The sequence below is a fragment of the Carettochelys insculpta genome, chromosome 3 (assembly GCF_033958435.1).
Source record: "Carettochelys insculpta isolate YL-2023 chromosome 3, ASM3395843v1, whole genome shotgun sequence".
Lineage (NCBI taxonomy): Eukaryota > Metazoa > Chordata > Testudines > Carettochelyidae > Carettochelys > Carettochelys insculpta.
The window spans coordinates 112,965,876-112,978,073 of NC_134139.1; the positions used below are offsets into that span (position 1 = coordinate 112,965,876).

Genomic DNA, 12,198 nt, shown 5'->3' on the forward strand with positions numbered 1-12,198 from the left:
CAAATGGACAAGAAGTTATTTTTTCAACAGGTTTGAAACAGTTCTAGTCACAACAGAAATCGCAGAAATGTAGGACTGCCAGGGAACACCAGAGTCCCCTGCACAAAGTATTATCTAGATCACCCCGACAGGCAATACCAGTATAACTGGTTCTTAAATACTGGTTAAGCACTGGAATAAATTACTTAAGAGGGTTGTGAAATCTTTCATAAGTTTTTTTTTTGTTTTTTTTTTGTTTTGTTTTTTAATCAGTTAGGAAGTTTCCTCCTCTACTAACCTAAATCTTGCTGCAATTTAAGCCTAGTACTTCTTGTCCTAGCCTCACTGGTTAAGGAGAACAACTTATGTCCTTCCTTATAACAACTTTTTATGTATTTGAAGACTTATTAATACCTCTCCTCAGTCTGCTCCAGATTAAATAAACCTGGATTTTTCAATCTTTCATGGATCATGTTTTCTATGTCTTTAATTCATTTTGTTGCTCTCCTCTGGACTTTCTCCAATTTGTCCACCTCTCCTGAAATACAGTGTGCAGAAATGGACACAGTAAACGAATCAGATAGTCAATGAATCTTTAGTCATCCATCTGCCGACCAGACCTAGAATCCCGGCAAGTTTGCTGCTTGCCTGGAGCTAGAATCCGGGATATTACAGAGTCCCTGCCAAAAATTGTTAAACCTGTAGTCTATTACCCCTTCCTACTTCTCCATGTAGGAATCAATGATACAGCTAAGAGCAACTTTGATGAGATCATGGCAGATTACGTAACTCTAGGAAGGAAGACCAAGGAATAAGGTGCACAAGTGGTGTTCTCATCTGTCCTCCCTGTGGAAGGAAGGGGTCCACGTAGGGATAGTCGAATCACAGAGGTAAATGTGTGGTTGCGTAGGTGGTGTAGCAGGGAAGGATTTGGTTTCTTTGACCATGGGATTCTTTTTCGTGAATAGGGATTGCTGGGAAGAGATGGGATCCACCTCACAAAGAGAGGAAAGAGCAACTTTGTGGGCAGGCTTGCAAACCTAGTGAGGAGGGCTTTAAACTAGGCTCGTTGGGGAAATGTGACACAAGCCCTGAGGTAAGTGGGGAAGGAGGAGGGAACAATCAAGTGGGTTTCCTGGGTGAAGAGGAGAAAGTGGGCCAGTCGGCTTCTTCTCTAACATGCTTGTACACTAATGCCAGAAGCCTACAGAACAAACAGGAAGAATTAGAGGCCCTGGCACAGTCAAAGAAGTATGAGGTGGTTGGAATAACGGGGACTTGGTGGGACAATTCACATAACTGGAGCATGATCATGGAAGGTTATAAATTATTTAGGAAGGACAGACAGGGGAGAAAAGGAAGAGGAGTTGCACTCTCTGTGAGGGAGCACTATGATTGCTCAGAGCTCCAGTATGAGGAAGGAGAAAATCCAGTTGAATGTCTCTGGGTTAAACTTAGAGGCGGAAGTAACAGAGGTGATGTTGTAGTTAGTGTCTGCTATAGACCGCCAGATCAGGGAGACGAGATAGATGAGGCTTTCTTCAGGCAGCTAAGTGAAGCTTCCAAAATACAGGTCCTGGTTCTCATGGGAGACTTGAATCATCCAGACATTTGTTGGGAGACCAATACATCAGCACACAGACAATCCAGGAAGTTTTTGAAGAATGTTGGGGATAACTTTTTAGTACAAGTGCTGAAGGAACCGATCGGGGTCGTGCGCAACTTGACCTGCTGCTCCCAAACAGGGAAGAACTAGTAGAAGAAACAGAAGTGGGAGGAAACCTGGGATCGTAGATTTCAGGATCCGGATAAAAGGAAGAAAGGTGAGCAGTAACATACAGACCCTTGATTTCAGGACAGCAGACTTTGACTCCCTAAGAGAATGGACTAGCAGGATCCGTTGGGAAACAGATAACGGGGAAAAGAGTTCAAGAGAACTGGAAGTATTTTAAAGAAGTCTTACTGACGGCACAGGAACAAACCATTCCGCTGCATAGTAAGAAATGCAAACATGGTAGGCAACCAGCTTGGCTTAATGGGGAAATCCTTAGTCAGCTTAAACTCAAAAAGGATGCATACAAGAAATGGAAGCCGTGGACAGTTGACAAAGGAGGAGTATAAACATATGGCTGGAGAATGCCAGGCAGTAATCAGGAAAGCAAAAGCACAATTGGAACTGCTGCTGGCAAGGGATGTGAAGAGTAACAAGAAGGGGTTCTACGGACATGTTAACAACAAATGGGTTATCAGAGAAGGTGTGGGGCTGTTACTGGATGAGGGAGGTAACCTAGTGACAGATGACGTACGAAAAGCTGAAGTACTCATTGCTTTTTTTGCCTCAGTCTTCACAGACAAAGTCAACTTCCACATGATGGTCCTAGACAATGCACTATGCGAAGGTGGAGGGCAACCATCTGTGGGGAAGGAACAAGTTGAGCTATCTAGAAAAACTAGATGTACACATGATGTCCGTGAGTCTGGATTTAATGCACCTGAGGGTACTGAGGGAATTGGCAGAGGTAATTGCTGAACCTTTGGCCATTATCCTGGAAGACTTTGGAGTTTGGGGGAGATACCGAAGGACTGGAAGAAGGCTAACGTAGTGCCCATCTGTGATGGGGTTCTGGGGTCCCCAATGCTCTGCACCCTGTCCACAGGCAGGAGAGTCTCTCACTCAGCAGGAAAACAGCAGGTTTATTAGCCGACAGGACACAGCGTCGTACAGAGGAGTCAGTACAGCAGGCAGAGACAGCCAGTCCAATCCATGTTGGGGAGAGGAGGCCCTGAGGGGCCCCCAGAGCCGGGGCCTTGCCCCCTCCTTTGTCTCTCTCTTCCTCAGCCCAGACTAACTGCTTCCAACTCCCAGTTCCAATTCAAACCCCTCAGGCTCCACCTCCTCCTTTGTCTGCAGTACAAAGGTGTTACCTGGTCGTCAAGGTTACACTCAGCAGGAGCCCCACACCCTCTGTGAGCCACTCACACACACACAGGTATCCCCCACTTCATCACATCTCTCCCCTCTTCCAGACCGAACTGAGCGGGGTCACTCAACTGGTGACCTGGGGAAGTTCGGGGCTCTCCCCTTGTGACAGGGCATTGGCTGTACCCTCTGTTCTCCCCTTGATGTGCACCACCTCCACATCATAGTCCTGCTGGGGGAGGCTCCAAGTCAGGAGCTTGGTCTTGGCCCTTTTCATGTGATGCAGCCGGGCAAGTTCCTTTAGTTCCCTTGGGTTGGTTGGTCTCGCTGCAGCACCAACAGATTAAACAGGTTTTTTGTGGTCTGGGTCCTGCCCCATCTGACCACCAGTCCATACAGCTGCTCCAGCCAATGTTTTGAATTTAGTTACAGTCCAGTAACGGAAGGTACAAATGCTTCCATCCTTGGCATTTAGCCAGACGACCACAATGGCTGTGTGCCTCAGTTTCCCCTTCCATGCCACACAATAGGTTTGGAATGTTTCTTCTCATGTTAGAGGTTGCAAGACTAGTTACAGGGAACAATGGTGACATTTCAGAGTTACAGACTTCTTTAGCATACAATTTATGCTTCTACATCAATGTTATTATGTCACATGGCTCTTTTTAAACATTTAGTGCATGGTACAATTCTACAGCTTTTGGTAGCAGCACCCCTTGGTTACAGCAGTCAGCGTGAGTAACAGAACAAACCCATTGCAACTGTACATTTACGTTGCTTTTTGGTAGACCACAACTTTTGTGTTACCTCCTTGAGAATCTGGTATTTTGGGGATAAATGGCTGAGGCCTTTTTTAGCACCATCAAGTTTTAATCTTCTCTTTTGCCCCCTGGGGTGGAAATTTGATCTCTTTGGCTGTGCCCTCTCTTTTAACAAGAGCTGGGCCATTGATGATCTCAGGGAGATGGCCCCCCCCCCACCAGTCTGGAAATTTGCAAACCAAACTGCTTTCTGAGAGTTGTTTTGTGAGTCCCAGACGCAGAATCCACATGAAGGAATTCCTGTTTATCCCTTACTGGCCCACCAGGCCCAAAGCTCCTTTGTCCTTCCACCTCCAACTACTGCCTCCCCATGGAATTAGAAGTGGAGTCCAGTATAAGAATATAAGTGTTTTCACCATTTGGAGATGGGGAATTGCTGGCGCTCTCCTGCATCCTACAGAGACTGACTGTGCAGCTGTTTTATTTGGTTCTCACAGGGCTGCTCACATTCCCTGATAGTTTTTACTTTACTTGCACCAACTTCCAATTTCTGAGAAACTTTTACACTGCCTGCTTTGGACCCTTCCAGAGCACAGCCAGTGGTTTCATACTCAGGCGGGTCCTGGCCATCAGGAGCTGAAACAAACTTCTCCCCAGGCAAAGGGCTGCTCTGGCTTTTACAGACAAGCACCTTTCCTGTTCACTTTCCTTCACCTCACTCCCATTTTCTGCAGTCCCCACAGATGGGTCAGAAAAAGTTTCAGGGAAATTCTTTTCCTTAAGAGCTTCCCCAAAACAACAACTCACCCCTGTCTGCCTCCACAGGGGCACTGCTCCCTTGAGCCACAACCAGCTCCTGGGTTTCACCTACGCCCAGGATCACTTCTGGCCCATTTGGCAGATTCCCACGTAATGCCCCTCCAGGCAGACAGCCAGTACCACCGGACAGAAGGTTAGGATCCCTTTCCTCCCTTCTGCTACCAGCTTCTTTATTTCATCAGTCAGCGTAACTCCATTGCCCGTCTGTTCTTGTGTCCTGGCGAGAGGATGACTCTGGTAGGACAGAGTCCTCTCACCCCCTCCCAATAACACCTCAGCATCAGGCAAAGAACAAGTACCAGAATCGTCTGGTCTCTGGGATTCCCTGATGATACTAACTGGATCAGACCAAGTTAAAGCATCATCCCCCCTGAGAGACACAGAGGTAGGCCCACTTCCCATCTGGGCTTCAGCTGCCCTCAGATCCAGCTCTGGGATCTTGGCTCCATCTCGAGCCCCCACAGGCTCAGGCAAAGGATTCACTTCCCCAGAAGCAGAAGCACTTTTCTTGCACCAAGGACCAGTGTCCTTAGCAGGGATACCACTGCCCATCCCAGAGCCATTCCCTCTGCTCCGGCCCCCATGGCTGGATTCAGAGACACACCTGGAATGCTCTTTTCTGGTGGATCCTTCTCCAGCCACCCTAGGCTGAGGAATCCTCCTCAGACAATGGGCTAGTTTCCTCATTGGCACCTTTTCCAAACGCAGGCTCTGCTCTCTCCCCAGGCTGCTGCTGCTGTTCAACACAGACAGACAATGGGAGACACTCTCTCCTTTGTCCCAGCCCCCTGGCTGGTCTCCCCACACACACAGAAGGTGGAGCAGCTTCTCTCACAGACAACTTGCCATTCCCAGTGGACAAGCTGCTTTCCTGCACAGACACACAGGCACCTTCCTCGGCCCAGGCCTGGAAAACTCTTCGCAGGTCTGTCTTGGCCACTAGTAGATGATGATGGGTTGGAATCGCTCCTTCCCTCCTTGAGCTGTGGCAGGCCACTCGGTTCAGAGCTCCAGGCAGTCCAGGGTTCCCTGCCCCGATCCGGGCTCACCTTTGCAGGATTTTTCTTAACCCTCACCTCTGCCACTGCACATTCACGCTGCCTTGACCAGCTTCTTTAATCTCAATTCGGTTTCCAGGTGCTGCCACTTCACAGTGGAGTTGCTCAGCGTGGTTGCAGGCTCTCAGGCTGATGCCCTCTGCACCCCACGATTCCTGGAAGAATCCCTTCAGTGTGCCAGGCTCCTTACGGGTCACAAGCTGCCCGGGGTTAGGCCGTAGGCCCCTCTGCCCTCTGGGACCGACTCCAACAGACTCCCAGCGGAACCCCTTCTTCAGTGTGACACCCGCTTTCAGGGACCATGAGCACCCTGTCTTGGGAAGGACTCATTCAGCGTCAGTCTCCTCAGGGGTCACTTGTTCCTGGGGGTTGGGCTCTCGGCCCCTCCACCTTCTGGGACCGACTCCAACAGATTCCCAGGAGTAACCCCTCCTCGGGTGTGACACCCCCTCTCGAGGACCACAACCGCAGTTGCTGGGGTTTGGCCGCAGGCCCCTCCGCCTTGGGGAACTGCACCTCACTGCCCTTCAGCACACCTGGGTCTCACAGGCCCCACTTCTTTCAGGGCCCCGGTTACTCACTGCTGGATGCTCCATCCTCGGGGTGCAGAACATCCCACTTCTGACACCAGTGTGATGGGGTTCTGGGGTCCCCAATGCTCTGCACCCTGTCCACAGGCAGGAGAGTCTCTCACTCAGCAGGAAAACAGCAGGTTTATTAGCCGACAGGACACAGCGTCGTACAGAGGAGTCAGTACAGCAGGCAGAGACAGCCAGTCCAATCCATGTTGGGGAGAGGAGGCCCTGAGGGGCCCCCAGAGCCGGGGCCTTGCCCCCTCCTTTGTCTCTCTCTTCCTCAGCCCAGACTAACTGCTTCCAACTCCCAGTTCCAATTCAAACCCCTCAGGCTCCACCTCTTCCTTTGTCTGCAGTACAAAGGTGTTACCTGGTCGTCAAGGTTACACTCAGCAGGAGCCCCACACCCTCTGTGAGCCACTCACACACACACAGGTATCCCCCACTTCATCACACCATCTTTAAAAAAGGAAAGAAGGACAATCCAGGGAACTATAGACCCGTCAGCCTTACCTCAATCCCTGGGAAAATAATGGAGGGAATCCTCAAGGAATCCAGTTTGGAGTACTTGGAAGAGGGGAAAGTGATCAAAAGTAGCCAACATGGCTTCACCAAGGGCAAGTCCTGCCTGACCAATCTGATTAGCTTCTATGATGAGGTAACAAGCTCTGTGGACTTGGGTAAGTCAGTGGATGCGATATCCTTGACTTCAGCAAAACTTTTGATACATTCTTGTCCATAAGTTAAGGAAATATGGATTGGATCCTTGGACTATAAGATGGATAGAAAGCTGGCTTGATGGTCGGGCCCAATGGGTAGTGGTCAATGTCTCAATATCTGGATGGCAGTCGATTTCAAGCAGAGGGCTGCAAGACTCAGTTCTGGGGCCAGTGTTATTCAACATCTTTATTAATGACCTGGATGAGGGACTGGATTGCACCCTCAGCAAGTTTGCAGATGACACAAAACTAGGGGTAGAGGTAGATACGTTGGAGGGTAGAGAGAGAATCCAGAGTGACCTGGATAAATTGGAGGACTATGCCAAAAGAAATCTGGTGCAGTTCAACAAGGAGAAGTGTAGAGTCCTGCACCTGGGGCAGAAGAATCCCAAGCATTGTTACAGGCTGGGGACCAACTGGCTCAGCAGCAGTACGAGGAAAGGGACGCAGGGGTTATGGTGGATGAAAGGCTGGACATGAGTAAACAGTGTGCCCAAGAAGGCTAATGGCATACTAGGGTGCATTAGGAGGAGCATTTCAAGCAGATCTATGGAAGTAGTTATTCCCCTCTATTCAGCACTGGTGAAGCCACTTCTTGAATATTGTGTCCAGTTTTGGGCCTCCCCCAGTATAAAAAGGATGTGGATTTGCTGCAGCAGGTTCATCGGAGGGCAACAAATATGATTAAGGCTCTGGAGCACAAGACCTATGAGGACAGGCTGAGGGATTTGGGCTTGTTTAGTTTACAGAAGAGAAGAAACTGAGGGGTGACTTAATAGGAGCCTTCAGCTTCCTGAAAGGGAGCTCTAAAGAGGAAGGTGAGAAACTGTTCTCAGTGGTGTCAGATGGCAGAACAAGGAGTAATGGTCTGAAGTTGAAGAGGGAGAGGTGTAGGTTAGATATTAGGAAAAACTACTTCACCAGGAGGGTGGTGAAGCATTGGAACGTGTTGCCTGGAGAGGTGGTGGATTCTCCATCCCTTGAGGTTTTTAAGTCCCATCTGGACAAGGTCCTGGCTGGGATGACTTAGTGGGGGTTGATCCTGCTTGAAGCAGGGGGCTGGACTAGATGATCTCCTGAGGTCCCTTCCAGCCCTATGATTCTGTGATTCACATCACTCAGAAGATATTTTGCATTCAGGGCTGAATGGTGTGAACAGTCTTCCATCCTCTTCTTTTGAAAGCTACTTTGCTGAGAACTGCCAGAGCTATTGTTACAAACATAGATTTCCACTGGAATAAATGGGAGTTGGCCAGGAATTAGACCTAATGGGAGTCGTGGCAGCACAGTTTATGGGCAGGGACAGCACAAGGAGCCCTTTGGCTCTTCTGCTTCGGAGCCAGATATGCCAGCACCTTGTAGGAGCCGCCTGAGGTAAGTGCTGCACAGGCAGAGCCTGTACCCCGAACCCTCATGCCTGGTACACACGCCCAGTGAGAGCCCTCACCTTGCACCCTAATCTCCTGCCTCTACCCCACACAAACTCCTTCCTGGCAACTATACTCCATACCAGAGTCGGGCACCTCAAACGCTGCTCCTTTATGGCTGGAGGACACACCCCCAGCTGGAACCCTCCTCCCCTCCCACATCTGAACAGCGGGAGAGGGAACAGCAAGAGTGTTTGGTTTCACGCAGATAGAAAGTTGACAATCCTACTCAGATAGGGAGAAAATTATTCAGCCAGAAGCTCAAAGTGCCGTACCTGACCTGAGTCTCCCCACTGTGTGGCAGACAGAGTAGTTCTGACCACTGTTTCCTTAACGTCTTTCTCCATTCTAGACAGAAGGCCTATCTAAGTTTTTTTTACTCGGCAGCACAAATAAAGAGCTAATTCCCCATCCTTAAAGAAGCTACCGATTTTACATACACATTCTCTTGGCAGAAAACAAATGAACTAGACAACTAGGGTTATACAGGATCATTTGTTCGATTTACGGAGACACTTACTGAGTTGGTTTGCTAACACTTGAATTTCAATTACCATCACTTATACACCGCAAATGGTACACCAGTACTCTACATTTCTACGGCATCTTTAATTCATGGATCTCGCCTAAATTGAGCTTCTCCACATTCTTGGAAATGAGGTAAGTATTCTTGCTGTCTATATTACACACAGATAAACAAAGGCCAAGCCACGTAAAGGGACCTCGCTAAATTCAAACTGTAAGCCAATAGCAAGCCTTCAAATAAAACTCAGGAATCGGAAGTTTAGTGGTTAGGATAGAGGGTACTTGACACAGCACTGCTTCTCCTATGATTATTCCTGATTTCAATTACTGAAGTAATCTGAAAAATGGTAGAAAATTACCATATGGTGTCTCACACACAGAAATTCTGTCAGTATTGGAAGGTTGTTTTTTGTTTTTGTTTTTTTGTCTTTTTAATTCATACAGATATGTTTCTTGTTGCTGCTACTGTTTTGGTACAAAGAAAAAAAGCCCTAAGAAGTAGGAAAACGAATACAATGCCATCAGATGAAAACTGTTCTCCCCCAGCCTGGGGTTTGTGTGATGGGGGCAAAATTTGGAGGGGTGTAGAAGGATTGTGGGTTGCTGCTGTTGCTGATATAAAACTTTTTTTTTTTTTTTTAAATCACGTTAGTGTTTTGAGGAGCCCGCCATGCCCGTTCCTGCATCATGCTCCAGTTTGGCCACATATTTCAGCAGATAGGGCCCACAAAGATGAAGTACACAATAGGCTACGCCATGAAGAACGAATTTGTACAGGCTTGGTACTTACGCGGAAGTAGTCTGCATATCATGCCAACTTTTGCTGAAGTTCTGTTTCAGCTCATTCATCAGGCTGATACCAAGCTTGTGTTTTATTTCTGCCAGGTGCTTTTCTTTGGCTGCTAACACTTGCCGTAAAGTTGAAATTTCATCTTCTAGCTGATAGAAGAAAAGAAAAATATTAGCTAGTCATGGAAAGATAAATATGTACCACATGCTCACAGTTAAAGCTGTACTGAAGTTCATGTGAAACTGGATTTGACAGTGAGGCAGACATTTTTTTTGGGGGGGGACCAAGGGGAGGGGAGTACTTAAAGCAATTTTGCTGACCCTCAGGAAGCTGCCCACACCACCACATCCATTAGAGGTGTGAACTCTCTAATCCAGCACCCTCGGGACCTGACCAGTGCCAAACAAGAGAATTTCCCAGACTACAGGAGGGATAGCTCAGTGGTTTGAGCATTAGCCTGCTAAACCCAGAGTTGTGAGCTCAGCCCTTGAGGGGGCCATTTAGGGATTTGGGGCAAAGAGATTTAAAAAAAAATCCATCAGGGATGGTGATAGGTCCTGCTGTGAGTACAAGCGACTGACTTGATCACCTCTGAAAATCCCTTCCAGTTATATGAAATAGGTATATCTCCATATATTAATATTATCTAGCGGTATTACCAACACTTCCACTACTTATTGGCACCAGCTATAGAGCCAAGAAACACTTAGTGCTCAAGTCCAGGCCACATGCTACAGGCCTGATTCTTTGCTCTACTACAGCCTCTTTATAACACTTGGGACGCTGCAAAGGCTGAATGGAAAGCATAGAAGAGTTCATCAGGAATACTCCTGGCAAAGGAGGAATTCCTGCATTCCATAAAAGTGGAGCAGAGCTATACTGTCTCCTGCACATTCACTGGTACAGGGACATGCCAGGAGAAAGGGAGTGGTTGAAGAACACACTTAACTCTGGAATCCAGGGGCAAGCCAACCATTAAAGTTAGAGCAGCAGCCTTGAAGACCTGAGAATACCAAAGGCAAAAAGTTATCTTAAAATCACCTTTGCTTGATCACACCCAGCCAGGGAGTTGATGATCAAGGCCTTTGTCTTTGTAGTTCTGAGGCTTTTTTCAGACTTGATAATTACAGACCAAATTTTACTTGTAGGGGGAAAATCACTGGGATTCCTTGCATAGCTAACGAACTATCCTACCATCTGCCTTCTAATCTCCAGTAGTATTTTAGTTAAGGGAGGGGGGAAAAAGAAAATCAAACTAAGAACGGACATTGAACAAACCAACTTGTGCACAACTGAGTTCTAAACATCAGAAGGGCTCTGTAATGCTACTGTTTGTCCTCTGGAAGAAGTACTTTCAATTTTTCAGACTTCCTTTTATATAAAAATAATGTTGATCCCTACCACATGAACAGGACATTTGACTAAGGAAAGGACAACAAAAAACCCATCTCTTACCCTCCCCACTCTGTCCCCTGAACTCCAGTGTGCCACCCTGGACTGCACACCAGAAGAGTGCAGAGGCTGCATGGGAACAGCCAGGCAGCCCCTCTGGTGAGACAGGGTGTGACCCTACTGCACTGCAGCCTCCTGTCTCTCTCTGTTCTGTCTGCCCAGCAGCCCCCTCCCCTGCCTGAACCCTCTGCCTCAGAGCTGCCTGACAGCACAGCTGTGGGGAGCACCTGCTGGTGGGGCAGTTTGCAATCTTTCCCACTTGGGGAACGTTCTGTATCTGCTTGTATGGGAAGGTACTGGTGGTTTAGCAACACACCTGCACCACTATTGATAACTGGAATATCGACTATCATACTTACTGCCAAAACCAGCTAAACAGATCTTAGTAAGTCATTACAACAACTTCAGTGTAACTAAGAAAGCAGCATGGCAGGGGTGAGGGGCTGACCCTCTAGCCTTCCTGATGAGATGAAACTGATGAGGCATGTGTTTTACAAAAAACAGGTCACCCATATTTACCCTTTGGGATGTGTTTGTAAGGGCCTTCAAAACATGCCGGCCGTGGGGACAGAAAAAACCCCAAAACACTTAGCTGTCTGATGGTTTAAGAAAAACATCTTGCTTAACCTTTCAAATGGCTTGCTTAACAAGGTCCTCTTCCACACACCCCAACCTTTGGACTGACATGTTATGGTTACTGTGACCAGGGTCCCAGCATCTCTGCATTTTCCAGGACTCCCTGGTGCTACGTGGCTGCCAGGCTTTGCTGGGCATTTCTCCTCCCATGTCCCTTTACATCCAGCTTTTTTTTTTTTGGATTTTTCTTCTTTACATTATTTTTATTGTGCATTGAAGCCCCACACGCAGCCGTCCATTTTTCACTGCCATAGGACACCTGGCCAGGACACTTCGGCTGCCCCTGCTTTGTGACCTTCCCATTCCCACCCAAAGATGACAATTGCTTATAACTTACCATGTCCACAAAACAATGTGCTGGATAAGTGATAGCAAGTGAGGTACTGTGAAATGCACACTTACTGCCCCATCCTTTACAACCCATGTGTCCTTCAAAAGTATACTTTCAGTGAAAGTACACAGAAAGATCCATTCATTGCACTTCAAAGCACGTGATGTGAATTGTATCCTAATTTTGACCTTCATTTTCAAGACCCA

General features: G+C 47.8%; 1 protein-coding gene across 2 annotated transcripts in view; it reads right to left on the bottom strand.

Moving 5' to 3' along the window:
* Positions 1-12,198, bottom strand: part of TPD52L1 (TPD52 like 1) — a 98,163-nt gene that overhangs the window by 52,767 nt on the left and 33,198 nt on the right. For both annotated transcript variants that reach the window (XM_074990622.1, XM_074990621.1), the window contains exon 3: positions 9,574-9,722. In XM_074990622.1, coding sequence (XP_074846723.1) covers positions 9,574-9,722 — 149 coding nt within the window. The remainder of the gene's footprint in view (positions 1-9,573; positions 9,723-12,198) is intronic.